A 21,845-nucleotide genomic window follows, 5' to 3' on the forward strand; every position below is an offset into this window, starting at 1 on the left:
CAGCTCCTCTCCCTCGCTCTCCTCCCTCTCCCTCAGCTCCTCCCTCTCCCTCAGTCCTCCCTCTCCCTCAGCTCCTCTCTCTCCCTCAGTCCTCTCTCTCCCTCAGCTCCTCTCACTCAGCTCCTCTCCCTCTCACTCAGCTCCACTCTCTCTCCCTCAGCTCCTCTCTCTCTCCCTCAGCTCCTCTCTCTCTCCCTCAGCTCCTCTCTCTCTCTCTCAGCTCCTCTCTCTCTCCCTCAGCTCCTCTCCCTCTCCCTCAGCTCCTCTCTCCCTCAGCTCCTCTCTCCCTCAGCTCCTCTCTCTCCGTCAGCTCCTCTCCCTCAGCTCCTCTCCCTCTCTCTCCTCTCCCTCAGCTCCTCTCCCTCAGCTCCTCTCTCCCTCAGCTCCTCTCCCTCTCCCTCAGCTCCTCTTCCTCAGCTCCTCTCCCTCAGCTCCTCTCCCTCTCCCTCAGCTCCTCTCTCCCTCAGCTCCTCTCACTCAGCCCCTCTCTCTCTCCGCTCCTCTCTCTCCCTTCACCGCCCCTCTCCTCAGCCCTCTCCCTCAGCTCCTCTCTCCCTCAGCTCCTCTCTCCTCAGCTCCTCTCTCCCTCAGCTCCTCTTCAGTCCTCTCTCAGCTCCTCTCTCTCTCTCCCTCAGTCTCCTCTCTCTCCCTCAGCTCCTCTCTCTCTCCCTCAGCTCCTCTCTCTCTCCCTCAGCTCCTCTCACTCTCCTCTCCCTCTCTCTCACCTCCTCTCCTCCCTCAGCTCCTCTCTCTCCCTCCTCTCTCTCTCCTCAGCTCCTCTCTCTCTCCTTCAGCTCCTCTCTCTCTCCCTCATCTCCTCTCTCTCCCTCAGCTCCTTCTCTCCCCCTCAGTCCTCTCTCTCCCTCAGCTCTCTCGCTCCCTCAGTCCTCTCTCTCCCTCAGTCCTCTCTCTCCTCAGCTCTCTCGCTCTCCCTCAGCCTCTCCCTCAGCCTCTCCCTCTCCCTCAGCTCCTCTCTCCCTCAGCTCCTCTCTCTCCCTCAGCTCCTCTCTCTCTCCCTCAGCTCCTCTCTCTCTCCTTCAGCTCCTCTCTCTCTCCCTCAGCTCTCTCTCTCTCCCTCAGCTCCTCTCTCCCTCAGCTCCTCTCTCTCTCCCTCAGCTCCTCTCTCTCTCCCTCAGCTCCTCTCTCTCTCTCTCAGCTCCTCTCTCTCTCCCTCAGCTCCTCTCTCTCCTCTCCCTTCCCTAGCCCTCGCTCCTCCTCCCTCGCTCCTCTCTCTCCCTCAGCTCCTCTCTCTCCCTCAGCTCCTCTCCCTCTCTCTCCTCTCCCTCAGCTCCTCTCCCTCAGCTCCTCTCCCTCAGCTCCTCTCCCTCAGCTCCTCTCTCCCTCAGCTCCTCTCCCTCTCCCCTCAGCTCCTCTCCCTCAGCTCCTCTCCCTCTCCCTCAGCTCCTCTCTCTCTCAGCTCCTCTCCCTCAGCTCCTCTCCCTCTCCCTCAGCTCCTCTCTCCCTCAGCTCTCTCCCTCTCCCTCAGCTCCTCTCTCTCTCCCTCAGCTCCTCTCTCTCAGCTCCTCTCTCTCCCTCAGCTCCTCTCCCTCAGCTCCTCACCTCTCCCATCAGCTCCTCTCTCCCTCAGCTCCTCTCTCCCTCAAGCTCCTCCTCCTCTCAGCTCCTCTCTCTCAGCTCCTCTCCCTCTCCCTCAGCTCCTCTCTCCCTCAGCTCCTGTCCCTCAGCTCCTCCCTCTCTCAGCTCCTCTCCCTCAGCTCCTCTCCCTCAGCTCCTCTCTCCCTCAGCTCCTCTCCCTCAGCTCCCCTCTCTCTCCCTCAGCTCCCCTCTCTCTCACTCAGCTCCCCTCTCTCTCCCTCAGCTCCCCTCTCTCTCACAGCTCCTCTCTCACTCACTCAGCCCCTCTCCCTCAGCTCCTCTCCCTCAGCTCCTCTCCCTCAGCTCCTCTCCCTCAGCTCCTCTCTCTCCCTCAGCTCCTCTCCCTCAGCTCCTCTCTCGCTCAGCTCCTCTCTCACTCACTCAACTCCTCTCCCTCAGCTCCTCTCTCCCTCAGCTCCTCTCTCCCTCAGCTCCTCTCTCACTCACTCAACTCCTCTCCCTCAGCTCCTCTCTCCCTCAGCTCCTCTCTCCCTCAGCTCCTCTCTCACTCACTCAACTCCTCTCCCTCAGCTGCTCTCTCCCTCAGCTCCTCTCCCTCTCCCTCAGCTCCTCTCTCACTCACTCGGTTGAGTTCAGCAATACTCTTTGGTGATTGGGAGACCTTAACTGAACTCTCTTGATTTGAGAAATCATTCTGAAATGGAACTGAATGAGATCTCGAACCAGTGCCATCTGGTGCTGGCAGAGTCTCTGTGCGGCCGGAAGACTGGGCTAAAGAAATCGATTTCCTTCATAAAAAGAAGTGCCTTTTTTTCTCTCTCGCTCCCTCTGCTTTTCCCAAACTTTACAAGCAGCTTTCTCAGTTGGCTGCAGTCCCTCTGTTCCCCTCATCCTCAGCTATTTGCCACTGAAGAGTCAGCTGAATGAAGCAGTGACTGATTTTGAACCCAGCCTGGCCTGACCTCGCCCTGTTACATAGAATTATAGATTCTACAGTGCAGCAGGAGGCCATTCGGCCCATCAAGTCTGCACTGGCCCTCGGAAAGAGCACCCTACTTTTAGCTTGCGTATCCTTTTACAACAACACAGTAACGGTTAAGTAACGTTTTCAACCAGCCAGGGAGGATTAAAGCTGCAAGGCTAGGTTTGCGCACTCAAACAAATCTGGGTGTTTTGTTGCTCGTTGCAGCGGAGTGCTGCCGTGTTGCCAGCCTTCTTCCCCCACCTGTGTGTCCTCTTCACCAAGAATGACGGGCTGGATCTTTAAACTAGTCTCTCGTTCTCAGCCGAGTGGAGATTTTGTGATGTGACGGTCTGCAGCTCAGCAGGCAAGGAAACAAACTCATCATCGTTAACGTCCCAGTCTCTCATTTTTGAACTAAGGATCCACCATTTCCCAAAGAAACCGATGTCTAAAACCCCATTTGGAAAGTCTGACCACCGTGGTTTCAAATACTCACACTGTGTATTGTATATACTGGTCTTTGCATCATAGGGTGCTGTGTACACCAGAGAGAAGAGCAGCAGGTTTTGGTGCGGAGTCGACCCTGGTTTTTGGCGGTCACCAGATTCTGGACATGTCGGTCTGCCCGGCTGTTCCGGACCCAAGGCGACAGGATCAAAAGCTGGTTGGATGACTCCAACCGAGAGGCATGAAAGGATTTGTCACAGGGGTTTTTTGTATCCACAAACACATGCCCTGTGAGGAGCGTGCAGTAAAACCTGCTTTGCCTGGGTGATCTGGCTCCTACAACAATCTCTTTGCAGGCTTCTTTGTAATCATTAACAAGACTCCGTGTCCAGAAACCCAATTTGCTGTTTCGGATTCGACTCCAAAGCCCCGGCCCGGCCTCGGGAGCCGAGGAGTGGAAGCGCCGCCACAGTGCCGCAAGAGCACCCTACTTAAGCGCACACCTCCACCCTATCCCAATAACCCCACCTAACCTTTTTTTTGATGTGGAGAACCGGCATTGGACTGGGGTGGGCACAGTAAGAAGTCTTACAACACCAGGTTAAAGTCCAACAGGTTTGTTTTGAATCACTAGCTTTCGGAGCACTGCTCCTTCCTCAGGTGAATTCTTCATCTAAAAGATTCGAAACAAACCTGTGGATTTTAACCTGGTGTTAGAACATACAATGCGGAAGGAGGCCATTCAGCCATCGAGTCTGCACCGACCCACTTAAGACTTCTTACTGTGCCAACCTTTTTTTGGACACTAGGGCAATTTAACATAGACAATCTACTAACCTGCACGTCTTTGGACTGTGGGAGGAAACCGGAGCACCCGGAGGAAACCCACGCAGACACGGGGAGGATGTGCAGACTCCGCACAGACAATGACCCAAGCCAGAATCGAACCTGGGACCCTGGCGCTGTGAAGCCACAGTACTATCCACTCGTGCTGCCAGGGCGCCCACGTCGTCTCTCCCCTGGACACCCTAGAACTCCGTGAAGAACTTCATGTTCAGGTCATCCAGCCCTGGTACCTTGCCCCTGGAGAGGCTCTTGACCCCCAAGAGTTCCATCAGAAAATGCGGGGCCAACAAGGTAGCCACCCTGCTGGGAACAGAGGACTGGTGACTCAGTTGACCTACGCCTTGTCGCTCCAGGAGTCACATGGCTTTGTTTCCTGGAGTAGTGTGGGTTTCTTGCAGGAAGGATGCCACATACTTCATGTCCCTGAGGACCAAGAAGTTCTGGAACTGTGTGTGCGTGGGTTTCCTCCGGGTGCTCCGGTTTCCTCCCACAATCCAAAAGATGTGCGGGTTAGGTGGATTGGCCATGCTAAATTTCCTGTAGTGTCCTAAAAAAGTAAGGTTGGGGGGGGGGGGGGGGGGGGGGGTTGTTGGGTTACGGGTATAGGGTGGATACGTGGGTTTGAGTAGGGTGATCATTGCTCGGCACAACATCGAGGGCCGAAGGGCCTGTTCTGTGCTGTACTGTTCTATGCTCTGTGTCTCCCTGCTGCCATTGATGTTGAGGCTGGCTATGGTCACCTTCATGTCTGAAATTTTGTGCTGCCATGACCATAGAACCATAGATTGCCAACAGGGCAGAAGGAGGCAGAAAGAGGCCATTTTGCCTGTCAAATCTACACCGACCCTCTGAAAGAGCACCCCATCCAGGCTCAATCACCTGCCCTGTCCCTGTAATCCCACCTAACCTTTGGACACAAAGGGGGCCGATCCACTTAACCTGCACATCTTTCGACTGTGGGAGGAAACCGAAGCTGTCGGAGGAAACCCACGCAGACACTGGTAGAACGCGCTGACTCCTCACAGACAGTGACCCAAGCCGGGAATCGAACCCGGGACACTGGAGCTGTGAAAAGTCTGTGCTAACCACTGTATTACCATGCTGCCTGCTACAGGCATACACTCACACACACACACACACACACACACACAGCTACTTTCAAACCAGGTCATTGAGCCTTACCTGGCTTCCTCATTTGGCGACACTTAGACCAATTTTATTACCCACAAAGCCACATCTGAGATCACAGCTCAGGACTGAGCTGGAACCAACTAGCCCAGCAAGAATCATTGAATCATAGAATTTACAGTGCAGAAGGAGGCCATTCGGCACATCGAGTCTGCACCGGCTCTTGGAAAGAGCACCCCTCTTAAGCCCACACCTCCACCCTATCCCTGTAACCCGGCAACCCCATCTAACCTAAGGGTAATTTATCATGGCCAATATTTGGACTGTGGGAGGAAACCAGAGCAGACGGAGGAAACCCACGCAGACACGGGGACATCATGCAGACTCCGCACAGACAGTGACCCAAGCGAGAATCGAACCTGGGACCCCGGTGCTGTGAAGCAATAGTGCTGACCACTATGCTACCGTGCTGCCCACTGACTCCTCCAATTGAACTGTTGCCTGATCCTTAAGCTGCATAAACTATCAGTGTACTGGTGCTTCCTGTGGTCTCTGTCCCTGGAATATGGAAAATACATGAGAATGACCAGGCCTGAGAATAAGCAGAGGTGTAAGAAGAACCCGTGCTTCCTGTTTGTACCTTTTAGCCTTTACCAACCACTTCCGCCCCGCTTTAATGCTGTGCTGCACTTTGGGCTGCTAGTTCTGACATGACAAGGCACAGACAGTTATGTCAGCCACAGGTCAACAAAGCTGACCGAGCACTTTGTGACCAGGCAGTGAGATCCATGAGAGACAAGTCTCCGTCAAAGCCTGTCAGCAATTGTTACACTGGCAAGTCAGCACATTTTACACAAGAGTCTTTAACCAGGATTACAGAATACACTATTCATACCGTTTCTTTTAACTCCTTGTTAGTTGCAGTTAGAGGTTCTGACGGACACAGTGTGAGTTACAGGGTTTGATGGGCACAGTGTGAGTTACAGGTTTTGATGGGCATAGTGTGAGTTACAGGGTTTGATGGGCACAGTGTGAGTTACAGGGTTTGATGGGCACAGTGTGAGTTACAGGTTATGATGGGCACAGTGTGAGTTACAGGTTTTGATGGACACAGTGTGAGTTACAGGGTTTGATGGACACAGTGTGAGTTACAGGTTTTAATGGGCATAGTGTGAGTTACAGGGTTTGATGGGCACAGTGTGAGTTACAGGGTTTGATGGGCACAGTGTGAGTTACAGGGTTTGATGGGCACAGTGTGAGTTACAGGTTTTGATGGACACAGTGTGAGTTACAGGGTTTGATGGGCATAGTGTGAGTTACAGGTTTTGATGGGCACAGTGAGAGTTACAGGGTTTGATGGGCACAGTGTGAGTTACAGGTTTTGATGGACACAGTGTGAGTTACAGGTTTTGATGGACACAGTGTGAGTTACAGGGTTTGATGGGCACAGTGAGAGTTACAGGGTTTGATGGGCACAGTGTGAGTTACAGGTTTTGATGGGCACAGTGAGTTACAGGTTTTGATGGGCACAGTGAGAGTTACAGGGTTTGATGGGCACAGTGTGAGTTACAGGTTTGATGGGCACAGTGAGTTACAGGTTTTGATGGGCACAGTGAGAGTTACAGGGTTTGATGGGCACAGTGTGAGTTACAGGTTTTGATGGGCACAGTGTGAGTTACAGGTTTTGATGGGCACAGTGTGAGTTACAGGTTATGATGGGCACAGTGTGAGTTACAGGTTTTGATGGACACAGTGAGTTACAGGTTTTGATGGGCACAGTGTGAGTTACAGGTTATGATGGATAGTGTGAGTTACAGGTTATGATGGGCACAGTGTGAGTTACAGGATTTAATGGGCACAGTGAGTTACAGGTTTTGATGGGCACAGTGAGAGTTACAGGGTTTGATGGGCACAGTGTGAGTTACAGGTTTTGATGGGCACAGTGAGTTACAGGGTTTGATGGGCACAGTGTGAGTTACAGGTTTGATGGGCACAGTGTGAGTTACAGGGTTTGATGGACACAGTGTGAGTTACAGGTTTTGATGGACACAGTGTGAGTTACAGGGTTTGATGGGCACAGTGTGTTACAGGGTTTGATGGGCACAGTGTGAGTTACAGGGTTTGATGGGCACAGTGTGAGTTACAGGGTTTGATGGACACAGTGTGTTACAGGGTTTGATGGGCACAGTGAGTTACAGGTTTTGATGGGCACAGTGTGAGTTACAGGTTTTGATGGGCACAGTGTGAGTTACAGGGTTTGATGGGCACAGTGTGAGTTACAGGGTTTGATGGGCACAGTGTGAGTTACAGGGTTTGATGGACACAGTGTGAGTTACAGGTTTTGATGGACACAGTGTGAGTTACAGGGTTTGATGGGCACAGTGTGTTACAGGGTTTGATGGGCACAGTGTGAGTTACAGGGTTTGATGGGCACAGTGTGAGTTACAGGGTTTGATGGGACACAGTGTGTTACAGGGTTTGATGGGCACAGTGAGTTACAGGTTTTGATGGGCACAGTGTGAGTTACAGGTTTGATGGGTACAGTGAGTTACAGGTTTTGATGGGCATAGTGTGAGTTACAGGTTTTGATGGGCACAGTGTGAGTTACAGGGTTTGATGGGCACAGTGTGAGTTACAGGTTATGATGGACACAGTGTGAGTTACAGGGTTTGATGGGCACAGTGTGAGTTACAGGTTATGATGGGCACAGTAACTGGAAAGGGATCCACAAATGGAACCTCACCAGCCTGACGGAGGAAGTTAAAAAGGACCTGCAAAGATGGAACACACTCCCGCTCTCCCTCGCGGGGAGAGTCCAGACGATCAAAATGAACGTACTGCCCAGGTTCCTTTTCCTGTTTAGATCCATTCCGATCTACATCCCCAAGGCCTTTTTCAAAGCGCTGGACAAACTCATCATGGCGTTCGTATGGGGGGGTAAAATGCTAGGATCCCAAAGAAGGTCTTACAAAAAACAAAAACCAGGGGAGGGTTAGCCCTCCCGAATCTACAATTCTACCACTGGGCAGCAACAGCCGAGCGAGTAAGGGGATGGATCCAGGAGCCAGAAGCTGAGTGGGTGCGTGCGGAGGAGGCCTCCTGCATGGGAACCTCCCTCCGGGCCCTCGCCACGGCAGCACTCCCATCCCCACCCAAAAAACACTCCAGCAGCCCAGTGGTGACAGCCACCCTCCAATCCTGGAACCAACTGGCGGCAGCAACTTGGCCTGACCAAAATGTCGAACAGGGCTCCCATCTGCAACAACCATAGGTTCACACCAGCACTGACTGACGCCACCTTCAAAAGGTGGAGGCAGGACGGGGGGACACTGACAGTCAGGGACCTATACACGGACGACAGGATCGCAACACTGGACGAACTGACAGAGAAATTTCAGCTAGCTGGGGGGAACGAGCTACGGTACCTGCAGCTCAAAAACTTCCTACGAAAGGAGACAAGGACGTACCCACAACCGCCACGACAGACACTACTGGAAGACCTACTGGACGCAAGTATCCTAGAGAAAGGGAACTGTAGTGACATGTATGACCGACTGGTAGACAGGGACGACACCGTACTGGACGCAACAAGGAGGAAATGGGAGGACGACCTGGGGATGGAGATAGGGTGGGGACTCTGGAGCGAAGCACTGCATAGGGTCAACTCCACCTCCACGTGCGCAAGGCTCAGCCTGACGCAACTAAAAGTGGTACATAGAGCCCACTTAACAAGAACCCGTATGAGTAGGTTCTTCCCGGAGGTGGAAGACAGATGTGAACGGTGCCAAAGAGGCCCGGCCAACCACGCCCACATGTTCTGGTCTTGCCCCAGACTCGTGGAGTACTGGACAGCCTTCTTCGAGGTTATGTCCAAAGTGGTGGGAGTGAGGGTGGAGCCATGCCCGATAGTGGCGGTCTTCGGGGTTTCAGAACAGCCAGATCTATTCCTGGGGAGGAGGGCGGACGCCCTTGCCTTTGCCTCCCTGATCGCCCGCCCGTAGAATCCTGTTTGGCTGGCGGTCAGCAGCACCGCCCAGAGCTGCGGACTGGCCGTCCGACCCTCTCGGAATCTCTCCAAATGGAGAAAATCAAATTTGCCATCCGAGGGTCGGACGACGGCTTCCACAGAACGTGGGAGCCATTCATGCAACTGTTCCGGGACCTATTTGTGGCCAATGTACAAGAGGAAGAATAGTCGGGGGAAGGTAGCGGGAGGGGGGGGGGGGGGGGGGGGGGCTACAGGTTCGTTACGGGGGTTCGATGGCTAGCTAAGGCCCAAAACCAAACTAAATAAACATGTTGAGGGGGGGGGGGGGGGGGGGGGCGCAGTTACTACTACGAAGATGCTTACCTGTAAATATGTATGTTAATTTTTGCGTGTTTGTTTTTTTTTTTCTCTCCTAACAATTTGTAATTTGTTCAATATAAAATATGAAAACTGAATAAAAACATTTATATAAAAAAATGATGGGCACAGTGAGTTACAGGTTTTGATGGGCACAGTGAGTTACAGGTTTTGATGGGCACAGTGTGAGTTACAGGTTTTGATGGGCACAGTGTGAGTTACAGGTTTGATGGGCACAGTGTGAGTTACAGGTTTTGATGGGCACAGTGTGAGTTACAGGTTTTGATGGACACAGTGAGAGTTACAGGTTTTGATGGACACAGTGTGAGTTACAGGGTTTGATGGGCACAGTGAGTTACAGGTTATGATGGGCACAGTGTGAGTTACAGGTTATGATGGGCACAGTGTGAGTTACAGGTTTTGATGGGCACAGTGTGAGTTACAGGGTTTGATGGGCACAGTGTGAGTTACAGGTTATGATGGGCACAGTGTGAGTTACAGGTTTTGATGGGCACAGTGTGAGTTACAGGTTTTGATGGGCACAGTGTGAGTTACAGGTTTTGATGGGCACAGTGTGAGTTACAGGTTATGATGGGCACAGTGTGAGTTACAGGTTTTGATGGGCACAGTGTGAGTTACAGGGTTTGATGGACACAGTGAGTTACAGGTTTTGATGGGCACAGTGAGAGTTACAGGTTTGATGGGCACAGTGTGAGTTACAGGTTTTGATGGACACAGTGTGAGTTACAGGGTTTGATGGACACAGTGTGAGTTACAGGGTTTGATGGGCACAGTGTGAGTTACAGGGTTTGATGGGCACAGTGTGAGTTACAGGTTTGATGGGCACAGTGAGTTACAGGGTTTGATGGGCACAGTGTGAGTTACAGGTTTGATGGGCACAGTGTGAGTTACAGGTTATGATGGCATAGTGTGAGTTACAGGTTTTGATGGGCACAGTGAGTTACAGGTTTTGATGGGCACAGTGAGTTACAGGTTATGATGGGCACAGTGAGTTACAGGTTATGATGGGCACAGTGTGAGTTACAGGTTATGATGGGCACAGTGTGAGTTACAGGGTTTGATGGGCACAGTGAGAGTTACAGGGTTTGATGGGCACAGTGTGAGTTACAGGTTTGATGGGCACAGTGTGAGTTACAGGGTTTGATGGGCACAGTGTGAGTTACAGGTTATGATGGGCATAGTGTGAGTTACAGGTTATGATGGGCACAGTGTGAGTTACAGGGTTTGATGGGCACAGTGAGAGTTACAGGGTTTGATGGGCACAGTGTGAGTTACAGGTTTGATGGGCACAGTGAGAGTTACAGGGTTTGATGGGCACAGTGTGAGTTACAGGTTTTGATGGGCACAGTGAGTTACAGGGTTTGATGGGCACAGTGTGAGTTACAGGTTTTGATGGGCACAGTGTGAGTTACAGGTTTTGATGGGCACAGTGAGTTACAGGTTTTGATGGGCACAGTGAGTTACAGGTTATGATGGGCACAGTGTGAGTTGCAGGTTATGATGGGCACAGTGTGAGTTACAGGTTATGATGGGCACAGTGTGAGTTACAGGTTATGATGGGCACAGTGTGAGTTACAGGTTTTGATGGGCACAGTGTGAGTTACAGGTTATGATGGGCACAGTGTGAGTTACAGGTTTTGATGGGCACAGTGTGAGTTACAGGTTATGATGGGCACAGTGTGAGTTACAGGTTATGATGGGCACAGTGTGAGTTACAGGGTTTGATGGGCACAGTGTGAGTTACAGGTTTTGATGGGCACAGTGTGAGTTACAGGTTATGATGGGCACAGTGTGAGTTACAGGTTATGATGGGCACAGTGTGAGTTACAGGTTTTGATGGGCACAGTGAGTTACAGGGTTTGATGGGCACAGTGTGAGTTACAGGTTTTGATGGGCACAGTGAGTTACAGGTTTTGATGGGCACAGTGAGAGTTACAGGTTTTGATGGGCACAGTGAGTTACAGGTTTTGATGGGCACAGTGTGAGTTACAGGTTTTGATGGGCACAGTGTGAGTTACAGGTTTTGATGGGCACAGTGTGAGTTACAGGTTTTGATGGGCACAGTGAGTTACAGGTTATGATGGGCACAGTGTGAGTTGCAGGTTATGATGGGCACAGTGTGAGTTACAGGTTATGATAGGCACAGTGTGAGTTACAGGTTTGATGGGCACAGTGTGAGTTACAGGTTTGATGGGCACAGTGTGAGTTACAGGTTATGATGGGCACAGTGTGAGTTACAGGTTATGATGGGCACAGTGTGAGTTACAGGGTTTGATGGGCACAGTGTGAGTTACAGGTTATGATGGGCACAGTGTGAGTTACAGGTTTATGATAGGCACAGTGTGAGTTACAGGTTATGATGGGCACAGTGTGAGTTACAGGTTTTGATGGGCACAGTGTGAGTTACAGGGTTTGATGGGCACAGTGTGAGTTACAGGTTATGATGGGCACAGTGTGAGTTACAGGATTTAATGGGCACAGTGAGTTACAGGGTTTGATGGGCACAGTGAGTTACAGGTTTTGATGGGCACAGTGAGTTACAGGTTTTGATGGGCACAGTGTGAGTTACAGGTTTTGATGGGCACAGTGTGAGTTACAGGTTTTGATGGGCACAGTGAGTTACAGGGTTTGATGGGCACAGTGTGAGTTACAGGTTTTGATGGGCACAGTGAGTTACAGGTTTTGATGGGCACAGTGAGTTACAGGGTTTGATGGGCACAGTGTGAGTTACAGGTTTTGATGGGCACAGTGTGAGTTACAGGTTTTGATGGGCACAGTGTGAGTTACAGGTTTTGATGGACACAGTGTGAGTTACAGGTTGTGTCGACCGCAGCGTCAGGCGTAGGTACCTTTAAGAACAGTGTTTATAAATGAGTGTGTATATAAATATCTGTAGTGAGAGTACCTTTAAGAAATGGGTGTTTACTACTGCAGTAATGTCAGAGAGTGGGTGGAGCTAGGCTGTCTGTCAGCTTTTTACTTTAGTTTTAGGCTGTTTACTGCAGGGTATGTTTTAGTTTCATTTTCCGTGTTGGAGCTGAAGCCAGACCAAGCAGGTGTACTGCTGTTCTCTCTGCCATCAAAAGACTATCTCTAGATCATTTGGTGAATTCAGAATTACAAATGTTGTGGGCCAGGTGAACTCCATGATACACTTTGGGCTTCTCTAAGCCCTGGCCCATAACAGTTGTGTCGGGGCGCAGGCTGGGTCGGGGCGCAGGCTGGGTCGGGGCGCAGGCTGTGTCGGGGCGCAGGCTGTGTCGGGGCGCAGGTTGGGTCGGGCGCAGTGATGATGCTGTAACCTGCCAGCCGCCTAGGATCGCACTGAAAGATTGGTCCCTTGGCCAAAGGTGCCAGCAGCTAACCAACCAAACCTTGTGTAGAATTCGGAACTGGGTGACTAACCATTATTGGAGATGTGTGAGGTCACAGTGATACCAACAGCATTAAGTTAACACTGTTCTGTGATTGCAGGTTGGAACTGGATTGAAGGTTTGGATTCCACTCAAACTCTTGATTACTGGGCAGCCCTGGAGCTGAGAGATTGTCCATGATGCACGTTAGCCTCTGTCCAGCGCATACTGTGTTTCTGACGTTCACTGTGCGTGTGACAGCGGCTGATGAGATTCTGGAGACTCCTCGCTGGAACAGCTTCAAATCTTCCTTCGCAGGACCGTCCAGGACAGCTGGCAGCGGCTGATAGGGCTGAATGGCCTGGTTTTTATGCCACATATTTTGTGCAATAAATTCCAATCTGTGCTTATTACCTGTGGGTGTCCCTATACCACATCCACTGCAGCAGCTCAAGAGGCAGCTCATTTCATATCAGGTGGGGATGGACAATAAATGTTTGCCAAAGGGTTGGGAACATTTTTTACATTTTTATTACATTTTTTTAAAATTATATTTTTTTTAATTACATTTTTTTTAAATTACATTTTTTTAAATTTACTTTTTTTTAAAATTGCATTTCATATGAGGGCAATATTTAAGGGCATCAGATCATAAATATGCAATGTTCATACAAAGTAGAAGATAATAGCAGCAGCTACAAATAAGTGTGTCGCTGTAAGATGTGATGGAGACGGATCTAATTTAAATTAAATCTAATTTCTTGAACTTCTCATCTAGAAGTTATAGAATCATCAAGCACAGAAGGAGGCCATTCAGCCCATCATTAACATGCACTGACTATTTGAAGGAACTGTTCTTTCTCTGTAGGCCTGAATTTTTTTAACCTTTTTTTACCTTTCCAAGTGTTGGTTTGATTCCCCTTTGAAAGTTACAACTGGATCTGCTTCCACCACTTTTCGGAGTACGTTCCAGATCATAACAAACCACGCCGCCCCAAATTCTCTGCCAATTCTGACGGGTGAAGGGGTGAGGACCTGATTTTCTCACCTGTCCCGCTTTAGGCAGTTTTAATTTCAGGTTGGTGTTTGGGCTCCTGATTTTACTGTGCAGTTAGCTGCCGTGTGTATGCAATGAGGTCGTTCTTATGATAGGAATAACAATATTGGTTGACCAAATAGCCTGGCGCCAGAAGATCTGAGAAAGTGGGTTCTGAAAATGAAATCTCCTTCAGTGAGCCTGCACTGCGCCACAATAAAACATTTATACAAATGTTTGCAGCTGTGAAAAGGAGAGAGGGGCTGTGTACGTGAGTGAGGAAGTGAGAAATAAACTGTGTCAGATTTACAATGGGAGACAAGCTTTCCTGTGGCAGAATTTGTAAACAATCTGCTAGAAACCAAATCAACATGAGGCAGAAACAATCTCCATCTATCAGCCGCCCTAAATCTTGAAGCATGGAATTTCCGTCCAAACTTTATTCAAATGTAATCTTTTCCAGATTGTTGAACGTTGGGGTGGAAATTTTTTTATTTTTTTATTTTCGGGATATGGATACCGTTGGCAAGGCTTGCATTTATTACACCCCCCCCCCCCCCCCCCCCCCCTGCAGTTGCAGCCTCGTTATTTCCACACCCGCCCGGTCCCCTATGTATTGCGGCCAAAAGTCAATGCCGAATAGGAGTACAGCTTGGAACACCGCCCCGTCATGAAGATCACGAACATCAATGCCTTAAGCCGCCTCCCCCTCCCCACAAGGCTGCCGACGCCCCCCTCTACAAAGATAGCGGTGACTGCGCTCCACTTTATGGGCTCATTGCTGGTAATGGAGGCCCAGATGGACACAGTTATCCCGGGTAAGCCACATGGCACTGTAAGGGGCCCAGCACAGGGCCATACCTGACGATTTGACGGCCTACACCTGCAAAATTCCAGAGCTCAGCTTGGAGGACAGAGTCCTCCTTTGGGTCATCCCGGAACGTGTGTGAGCCACCTTACTACAGGACACTAAGTGTCTAAGATGAAGATGCTCGTCTCCAGTTATATCTGGTGGCTGGGCATTGACCCGGATATGGAGAAGTTGGCCCAACAATGCAGGCCATGCCAGGAGAACTAGAAAGCTCCATCAGTGGCGCTGTTTACTCATGGGAATGGTCCGGCCGTCCATGGTCACGCCTTCACATAGACGTCACTTGTCCTTTTCAAGGATCAATGCTCCTGATCATTGTAGATGCACACGCAAAGTGGCTCAACATCCACAGGGTGGTTAATGCCTGGAACGCGTTGCCAGGGGAGGTTGTGGAAGCAGATACATTATCGGCGTTCAAAAGGCATCTCGACAAATACATGGATAGGATAGGTATGGAGGGATACGGCACTAGGAAGTGCTGAGGGTTTTGGCCAAGGGTTGGAGCCACCTGGGGTGGCCACGTCCCGATTACAAAATGGACACTTGCAGAGAATGAAGGGAAAATTGGACAATGCTAAGAAAGCAAGCAGGTGCAAGGTTTGTCTGTGGATTCAAGTTTGCAGCTCCCAGACAAGACCGATACTGCAAAGCCAGTAGCATACTAATGAGCTATCCCCGGGGACAAAAGAGAAACATTTAAGCAAACGATACCAAAGCAGACACCCCGGTGCCAGAGGAGACTAGAACAAAGCAGGCTAACGGCCACCTAGGTCCCGCCCAGCGATCAGGCAGCCACCCCTTTATTGGAGAAAATCAATGCCGATGATTAGGATATGGTCCAATTAATTGGGGCCAAGTTCAAGGCCCGCCCAAAAGAGCGCAAAGCCCCTTTGGAGTATAAAGGAAGCCCCCCAAGCAAAAATTGTTCTTCTTGGCCTTGGCTCTCAGCAGCGAGAGACCTGCCTAGCAGCTGCACCAGAACAAGTAAGTCCAAAGTCAATGCACGCTACGAGATAGACGCTCCTAGCTACTATTCTATACAAGTTCGATGCCAGCAGCCTCAGAACCGGACAACGGCCATTGTTCCTCTGACTGAGTGGGCACCCAAAGCTAAGTATAGGCTTTTAGTAGTAGTGATAGTTTAGTTAGAGTTTGTGCATGAGTATAATTGACTGTGTGTAAATAAATGAGTATTGATTTTGAACTTACTAACTGGTGTATCGAGTCTTTGATCAGTATTCAGATTTGAACCTCGTGGCGGTATTGAAAAGATACCTGCCGACTCTTGAGCTAGCATAATTAGAATTAAGGACGGCGACCATATTAACCATCATAAACAGAGCCAATTAAGGGGAGAGCATAACGAGCAACAGGGTGATATCATGACTGGTACAGTCTTGGAAGGCCGAAAGGCCTATTCCATGCTGTATTGTCTTAATTCTTTGATAATGCTACGCCAAACAGGGTAGGTATCTTTTTTTGGGAAATATTTTTGTGAAATTTGAAAAACAATTTTAATACAAAACCTATAAAAACACAGAATAACAATTACACAGCAAGTGTCCCCTTCCCCACTTCTGTTACAACAGTAAAATGTAGTTACTAAATCCCCTCCAACTCACCCTGTCCCCATCCTCTTAACAACTAACAGTGACCAGCTCCTTAAAGTACAATTATAAACGGCCACCATTTGTAGTAAAACTCTTCCACTGACTCATGGTAAATTTAACCTTTTTTATTAATAAACATTTTATTGAGGTATTTTAGGTATAGTAACAACAACAAAATAAACAATATACATGAAACGATAAACATAGTGGAAATGCCATTTACCTCTCATACAGGCCCCACCCTTATTGACCCCCTACTCTAATCTAAACTACTCCCACCCCCCCCCCCCCCCCCCCCACCTCCCTGCTGATGCTTAATTTTCCGCAAAGATGTTGACGAACGGTTGCCACCTCCGGGTGAACCCTAACAGTGACCCTCTCAAAGCGAACTTGATTTTCTCCATACAGAGAAAGCTAGCCATGTCCGATAGCCAGTCTCCGACTTTGGGGGCTTTGCGTCCCTCCAAGCTAATAGTATCCGTCTCCGGGCTAGGGAAGAAAAGGCCAGAACGTCTGCCTCTTTCTCCTCCTGGATTCCCAGGTCTTCTGACACCCTGAAAATCACCACCTCTGGACTCAGTGCCACCCTTGTTTTAAAACCTTGGACATGACATCCACAAACTCCTGTCAAAATCCTCTCAGCTTTGGACATGTCCAAAACATGTGGACATGGTTCGCCGGTCCACCTGCACATTTTGCTCACTTGTCCTCCATCCCAAAAAAATCTGCTCATCCGGCTCATTGTCATGTGAGCCTGGTGAACAACCTTAAATTGTATCAGGCTGAGCCTGGCACATGTTGCAGGCACGTTGACTCTACTCAACGCATCTGCCCATAGACCATCCTCTATCTCACCTCCCAACTCCTCCTCCCACTTACGCTTCAGCTCTTCGGTCTGCGTCTCCTCCGACCCCATAAGCTCCTTATAAATGTCCGAGACGCTCCCTTCTCCTACCCACTCTCTGGAAACTACCCTGTCCTGAATCCCCCTTGGTGGTCGGAGCAGCATAGTTGACACCTGTTTATGAAGGAAGTCCCACACCTGCAGATACCTGAATTTATTTCCCCTCGCCAACCCAAACTTTTCCTCCAACCCCCTCGTACTCAGAAAGCTCCCCTCTATGAACATATCCCCCATCCTCTCAATCCCCGCCCACCGCCGGGGCTGGTGGAGTACCATGCCGGCGGAAACGGCACAGGCGCAGTTGTCCTTGGTGCCCTTACATGAAGCCACCTCCATACGCACCCAGGCCGACCCCTCCCCCACAACCCACTTCCTGATCATGGTTATATTAGCTGTCCAGTAAAGTTTGACAGCGCCAGTCCGCCCTCTCCCTGACTCCGCTCAAGCATTACCTTCCTTACTCACGGGGTCTTGCCCGCCCAGATGAAGCCAGTGATCACTGTTGACCTGCTTAAAAAAAGGACAACGGAATAAAGATGGGGAGACACTGAAATACAAATAGGAATCTTGGGAGGACCGTCATCTTCACTGTTTGCACCCTCCCAGCCAGAGACAACAGAAGCGCGTCCCATCTCCGAAAGTAGTCCTTCATTTGGTCCACCAGCCGGGCCAGATTCAATTTATGCAGCCGGTCCCATTCCCGCGCCAATTGGATGCCTAGGTATCTAAAGCTTCCCTCTACTAACCTAAACGGCAGCTCCCCCAATCGCCTCTCCTGTTCCCTCGCCTGGACAACAAACATCTCACTCTTTCCCATATTAAGCTTATACCCCGAAAACTGGCCAAATTCCCCTAAAATCCTCATGATTTCTTCCATCCTCTCTACTGGGTCCGAAACGTACAGAAGCAGGTCATCCGCATAGAGCAAAACCCTGTGCTCCACCCCCCCCCCCCCCCCCCCCCCCCCCCCCCCCAACCCCCCACCTTCTCCTGGAACAGTCCTCTCCACCCCCTCAAGGCTCTCCGAGCAATTGCCAACAGCTCTATAGCCAGCACAAACAACAGTGGGGTAAGGGGGCATCCTTGTCTCGTGCCACGGTGCAGTCTAAAATAGTCTGATGTTGTCCTATTTGTCCGTGCACTTACCACAGGAGCCTGATACAGTAACCTGACCCAGTCAATAAAGCCCCGCCCGAATCCGAACCGTTCCAGTATCTCCCACAGATAATCCCATTCTACCCAATTAAAAGCCTTTTCTGCATCCATTGTGATCACGACCTCCACCTCCCTACCTTCCGGGGGCAACATGATCACATTTAACAGCCTTCTGACATTAGCCACCAACTTCCTGCCCTTAAGCCCTGTCTGGTCCTCCCCAATAACGTCAGGAACACAGTCCTTGATCCTGGAGGACAAGATTTTGGCCAGCAACTTGGCATCTACATTCAGCAGGGAGATCGGCCTGTAGGACCCACATATCTCCGGGTTCTTGTCCCGCTTAAGAATCCGCAAAATCATTGCCAGTGACATAGTCGAGGGGCAACACCCCTCTTTCCCTTGCCTCATTGAACATCCTCAACACCGGTCCCAATATCCCCGAGAACGTTTTATAAAACTCCACGGGGTACCCGTCCGGACCCAGGGCCTTACCCGCATGCATGGCCTTCAAGCCCTCCACTATCTCTTCCAGCCCGACTGGGGGCCCCCAGCCCTTCTACCCGCTCCGCGTCCACCTTTGGGAAATTCAGCCCCTCCAAGTGCCTCATCCCCTCCGGCCCCGTAGGGGGTTCCGACCTGTACAGCTTGCTGTAGAAAACCCTTAACGCCTTATTCACCCCTACTGAATCACCAACCAGGTTCCCATATCCGTCCTTTACTTTCCCTATCTCCCGAGCTGCCTCCCTCTTCCTAAGCTGCTGTGCAAGCATTCTGCTGGCCTTCTCTCCATGTTCATAGATCACCCACCTCGCCTTTGGTAAATTTAACCTCGAAGTGTAAAGACTTCATCAAGTCACCCAGACACGCCAAGGCCCTTGGTGGTGTAGTTCCCTCCAGCCTCTGAGGATCAGCCTCTCCTGGCAAAAGCCAGGATGGCTACCCCACAGGAATGACTGCACAACCGAAAACTCAAAAATTGCCACCAATGGGCAAGGCTCTAACCCAAAGTTCAGAATTGCTGACATATCTCAAAAAAGGGCCTCCAGAAGTCTACTAGCTTTGAGCATGACCAGAACATGTGCACATAATGTACTGGGCCCCCCAGACACCGATCTCATCTATCCTCATCCCATCAAATAATTGACTCATTCTAGTCTTCGTAAGGTGTGCCCGGGACACTGTAAACATCAACATTCTGCTCTTCAAAGGCTTCCAAAAGCTTCTTGACCAGTTTGCACTCCCTGGAATCCGAGAAGTCTGGGAACATTTCCTTGTATTCCGTAACGACCAACTTGGCGTTTAACATATTGAGACAGAAATGGCAGAGGGCAGCTTTGAAGTATTCTTTAGCACTGTAGTTCAGGAAGGGGCAGTCCATGGCTGTAGTGCCTACCTGTTCATATATCTCTGCGACTTTGGGATACTGTTCAAGCTGTGCAGCATACGTGGTGACTTTCAGCCAGCACTTATTTGCAGAACTGTGGGACTCTTCACCTCTGTAGTAATCAGCTGCCTGTTCATAATGTGCAATTGCTTTCTCGACATCCACCAACTCGCTCTTATAAATCTCCGCTGTCCATAGGTGATGCTTCACTGCGATTGTAAACAGCCCTATTTCTGTGTAAATCTCTATAGCCCTGTTTAAAAAATGAATGGCCTCCTGGGGATCAGCTTTCTTGAAGGCATTTCCTCCATCGACAAAGTTTGTTGCTGCATCATGTTTCCTCTGCAGGTGGAGGTGGAGCTTAGCAGCTTCACAGAAGGCATTGCCTGCGGCGCTCCAGTTCTTGGCCATTTAAAACATATTTGCAGCCCTGGTGTACCTTTCACATGTTTCTTCTAATCTGAAAGACCCCCTAAACAGGGAGGCCATGAAGGAGCGGGCCGAGTGGACCTTCCTCTCTGCCTCGGCCACCGCTCCTAAGGCCTCCCGCTCCTTGGCCGAATTGTCCATGTCTGTCCGCCGAGCTCTGCCTGCTCTGCCAGCTCCTGACCTCGGCCACCCATCACTTCCTGCCCTTACCCCTCCTACCCCCCCCAACCCTGATCACACGTAGCCTCTTCCCCTTAAACACTACCGCCCCCCTCAAATGAATGAACTTAATTCAAAGTGTATGGGTCCTTCCTGTTTATTCCCTTATCTTTACTTTTGCTGTTACATTTTTGATCCATGCGTCTGGACATGTGTCTTTAAGGCAGTCGGTACCTTTAATTTAAGTAGAAGGAAGCAGTGGCCTGTGCCTTAAGTTCAAGCAGAAGCCTGTGCTGATTTGGACTGCAGCATTGACTGACCTGCACCAGTGACAGGGATTTGCTGGGTCTCAGTTTGATTAATTTGGCTGATTGCCAATGAATTAGCCCATAAATGCTGTGCTCTACCCAGTTAGCGGTGGTGATTGGATCCCACTGGAATGTTTTCAGAGTCATGAACTTCACAGTTTGGTTTCAGCTGGACTCCTGGCATCTTAGAGAGAAGACCCACATTCCCCTCCATTTTTCTCCAGAAATGCTGTGGGTGGGATTCTCTGCAGCCCAACGTCAAAATCAATTTCTGTGATCGGGCAGAGAATGGATTTTCACACCAAAATCAGGGCCGGATCCGGTTTGACGCGGGTCCGCCATGTTCCGCCACCTCCAAACTGGTATCATTGTGATGCGTGTCGTGCGCCATTTCAACGGCGTTGGCATGTCATTAGCTGTCCCAGCCGCGGTTCTCTGTCTGAGACGGGCCACGATCCTGAGGGCGTGGGACCCCAGTGTGCCGGCTGCAGACTGTGTCCAGCGCCGTGGCTATGGCTAGGGGGTTGCGGATTGCATGTTGAGGTTGCGCATGGTCGGCGCCATGTTATACGCAGGACCGCTGCAGGTCATCAGCCGTGTGCGTGCGCAGTCCGGGACCCGGATGTTTTTGGGAAGGGAGGCAGGAGTTTCAGTCAGCGTAGGTGCTAGCCCCTCTTCGGTGCCAGAATCGATGAGGGATTCGCGGCGATTTTTTGGTCGCAAAAGGCCACACTTGCTCCGCTGGCGACGGCAATAAGCCACTGAAATGGGGAATCCAGCCCAGTTTCTGAACTGTGTGTGTGTGTGTGTGTGTGTGTGTGTGTGTGTGTGTGTGTGTGTGTGTGTGTGTGTGTGTATTTACATATATGAATGTGGGGAGGCAAATTAAAGTAGGGGTTCAGTACTTATTAATATTTAGCCAGCAGTATTGGTTATTTAATCATTATTCTTGTTATAAATAAACAGTAATTGTGTTTAAACTTACAAACCTGGTGACTGTAATTATTGGGCAGCCAAGGGCCAAAGACTTTGGTTAGTTTTATAAGAATTATTGGTTAATTCACTTGTCTTGTGACTCTGGGACGAGTGGGGTGGAATACACCATGCAGTAACCCAAGGTGCCAGAACAAAGAAAAGGCATGTCACACATCTCCTAAATTTCAGTGATCTGTAAACGCTAATGGCATTACTAACAAATAATGGTTTATTTCTGTTTTAATACATTTAGAGTACCCAATTCTTTTTTTTTCAATTAGGGCAATTTTTAGTGTGACCAATCCACCTATCCTGCACATCCTTGGTTATTGGGGTGAGACCCTTGCAAA

General features: G+C 50.2%; 1 protein-coding gene and 1 pseudogene across 1 annotated transcript; both read right to left on the reverse strand.

Moving 5' to 3' along the window:
* Positions 1-2,683: 2,683 nt before the first annotated feature.
* Positions 2,684-13,040, reverse strand: LOC119978166 (annotated as a pseudogene).
* Positions 13,041-18,945: 5,905 nt separating this feature from the next.
* Positions 18,946-20,239, reverse strand: LOC119978686 (alpha-soluble NSF attachment protein-like). Its single transcript, XM_038820479.1, has one exon. The coding sequence runs from the start codon at positions 20,033-20,035 to the stop codon at positions 19,391-19,393; it is 645 nt and encodes a 214-aa protein (XP_038676407.1). The 5' UTR covers positions 20,036-20,239; the 3' UTR covers positions 18,946-19,390.
* Between the last annotated feature and the right edge of the window lie 1,606 nt (positions 20,240-21,845).

This window comes from Scyliorhinus canicula, chromosome 15, assembly GCF_902713615.1.
Source record: "Scyliorhinus canicula chromosome 15, sScyCan1.1, whole genome shotgun sequence".
Classification (NCBI taxonomy): domain Eukaryota; kingdom Metazoa; phylum Chordata; class Chondrichthyes; order Carcharhiniformes; family Scyliorhinidae; genus Scyliorhinus; species Scyliorhinus canicula.

Coding starts and splice junctions, on each gene's coding strand:
- LOC119978686 (XM_038820479.1), bottom strand. CDS start 20,035: ATGGCCAAGAACTGGAGCGCCGCAGGCAATGCCTTCTGTGAAGCTGCT.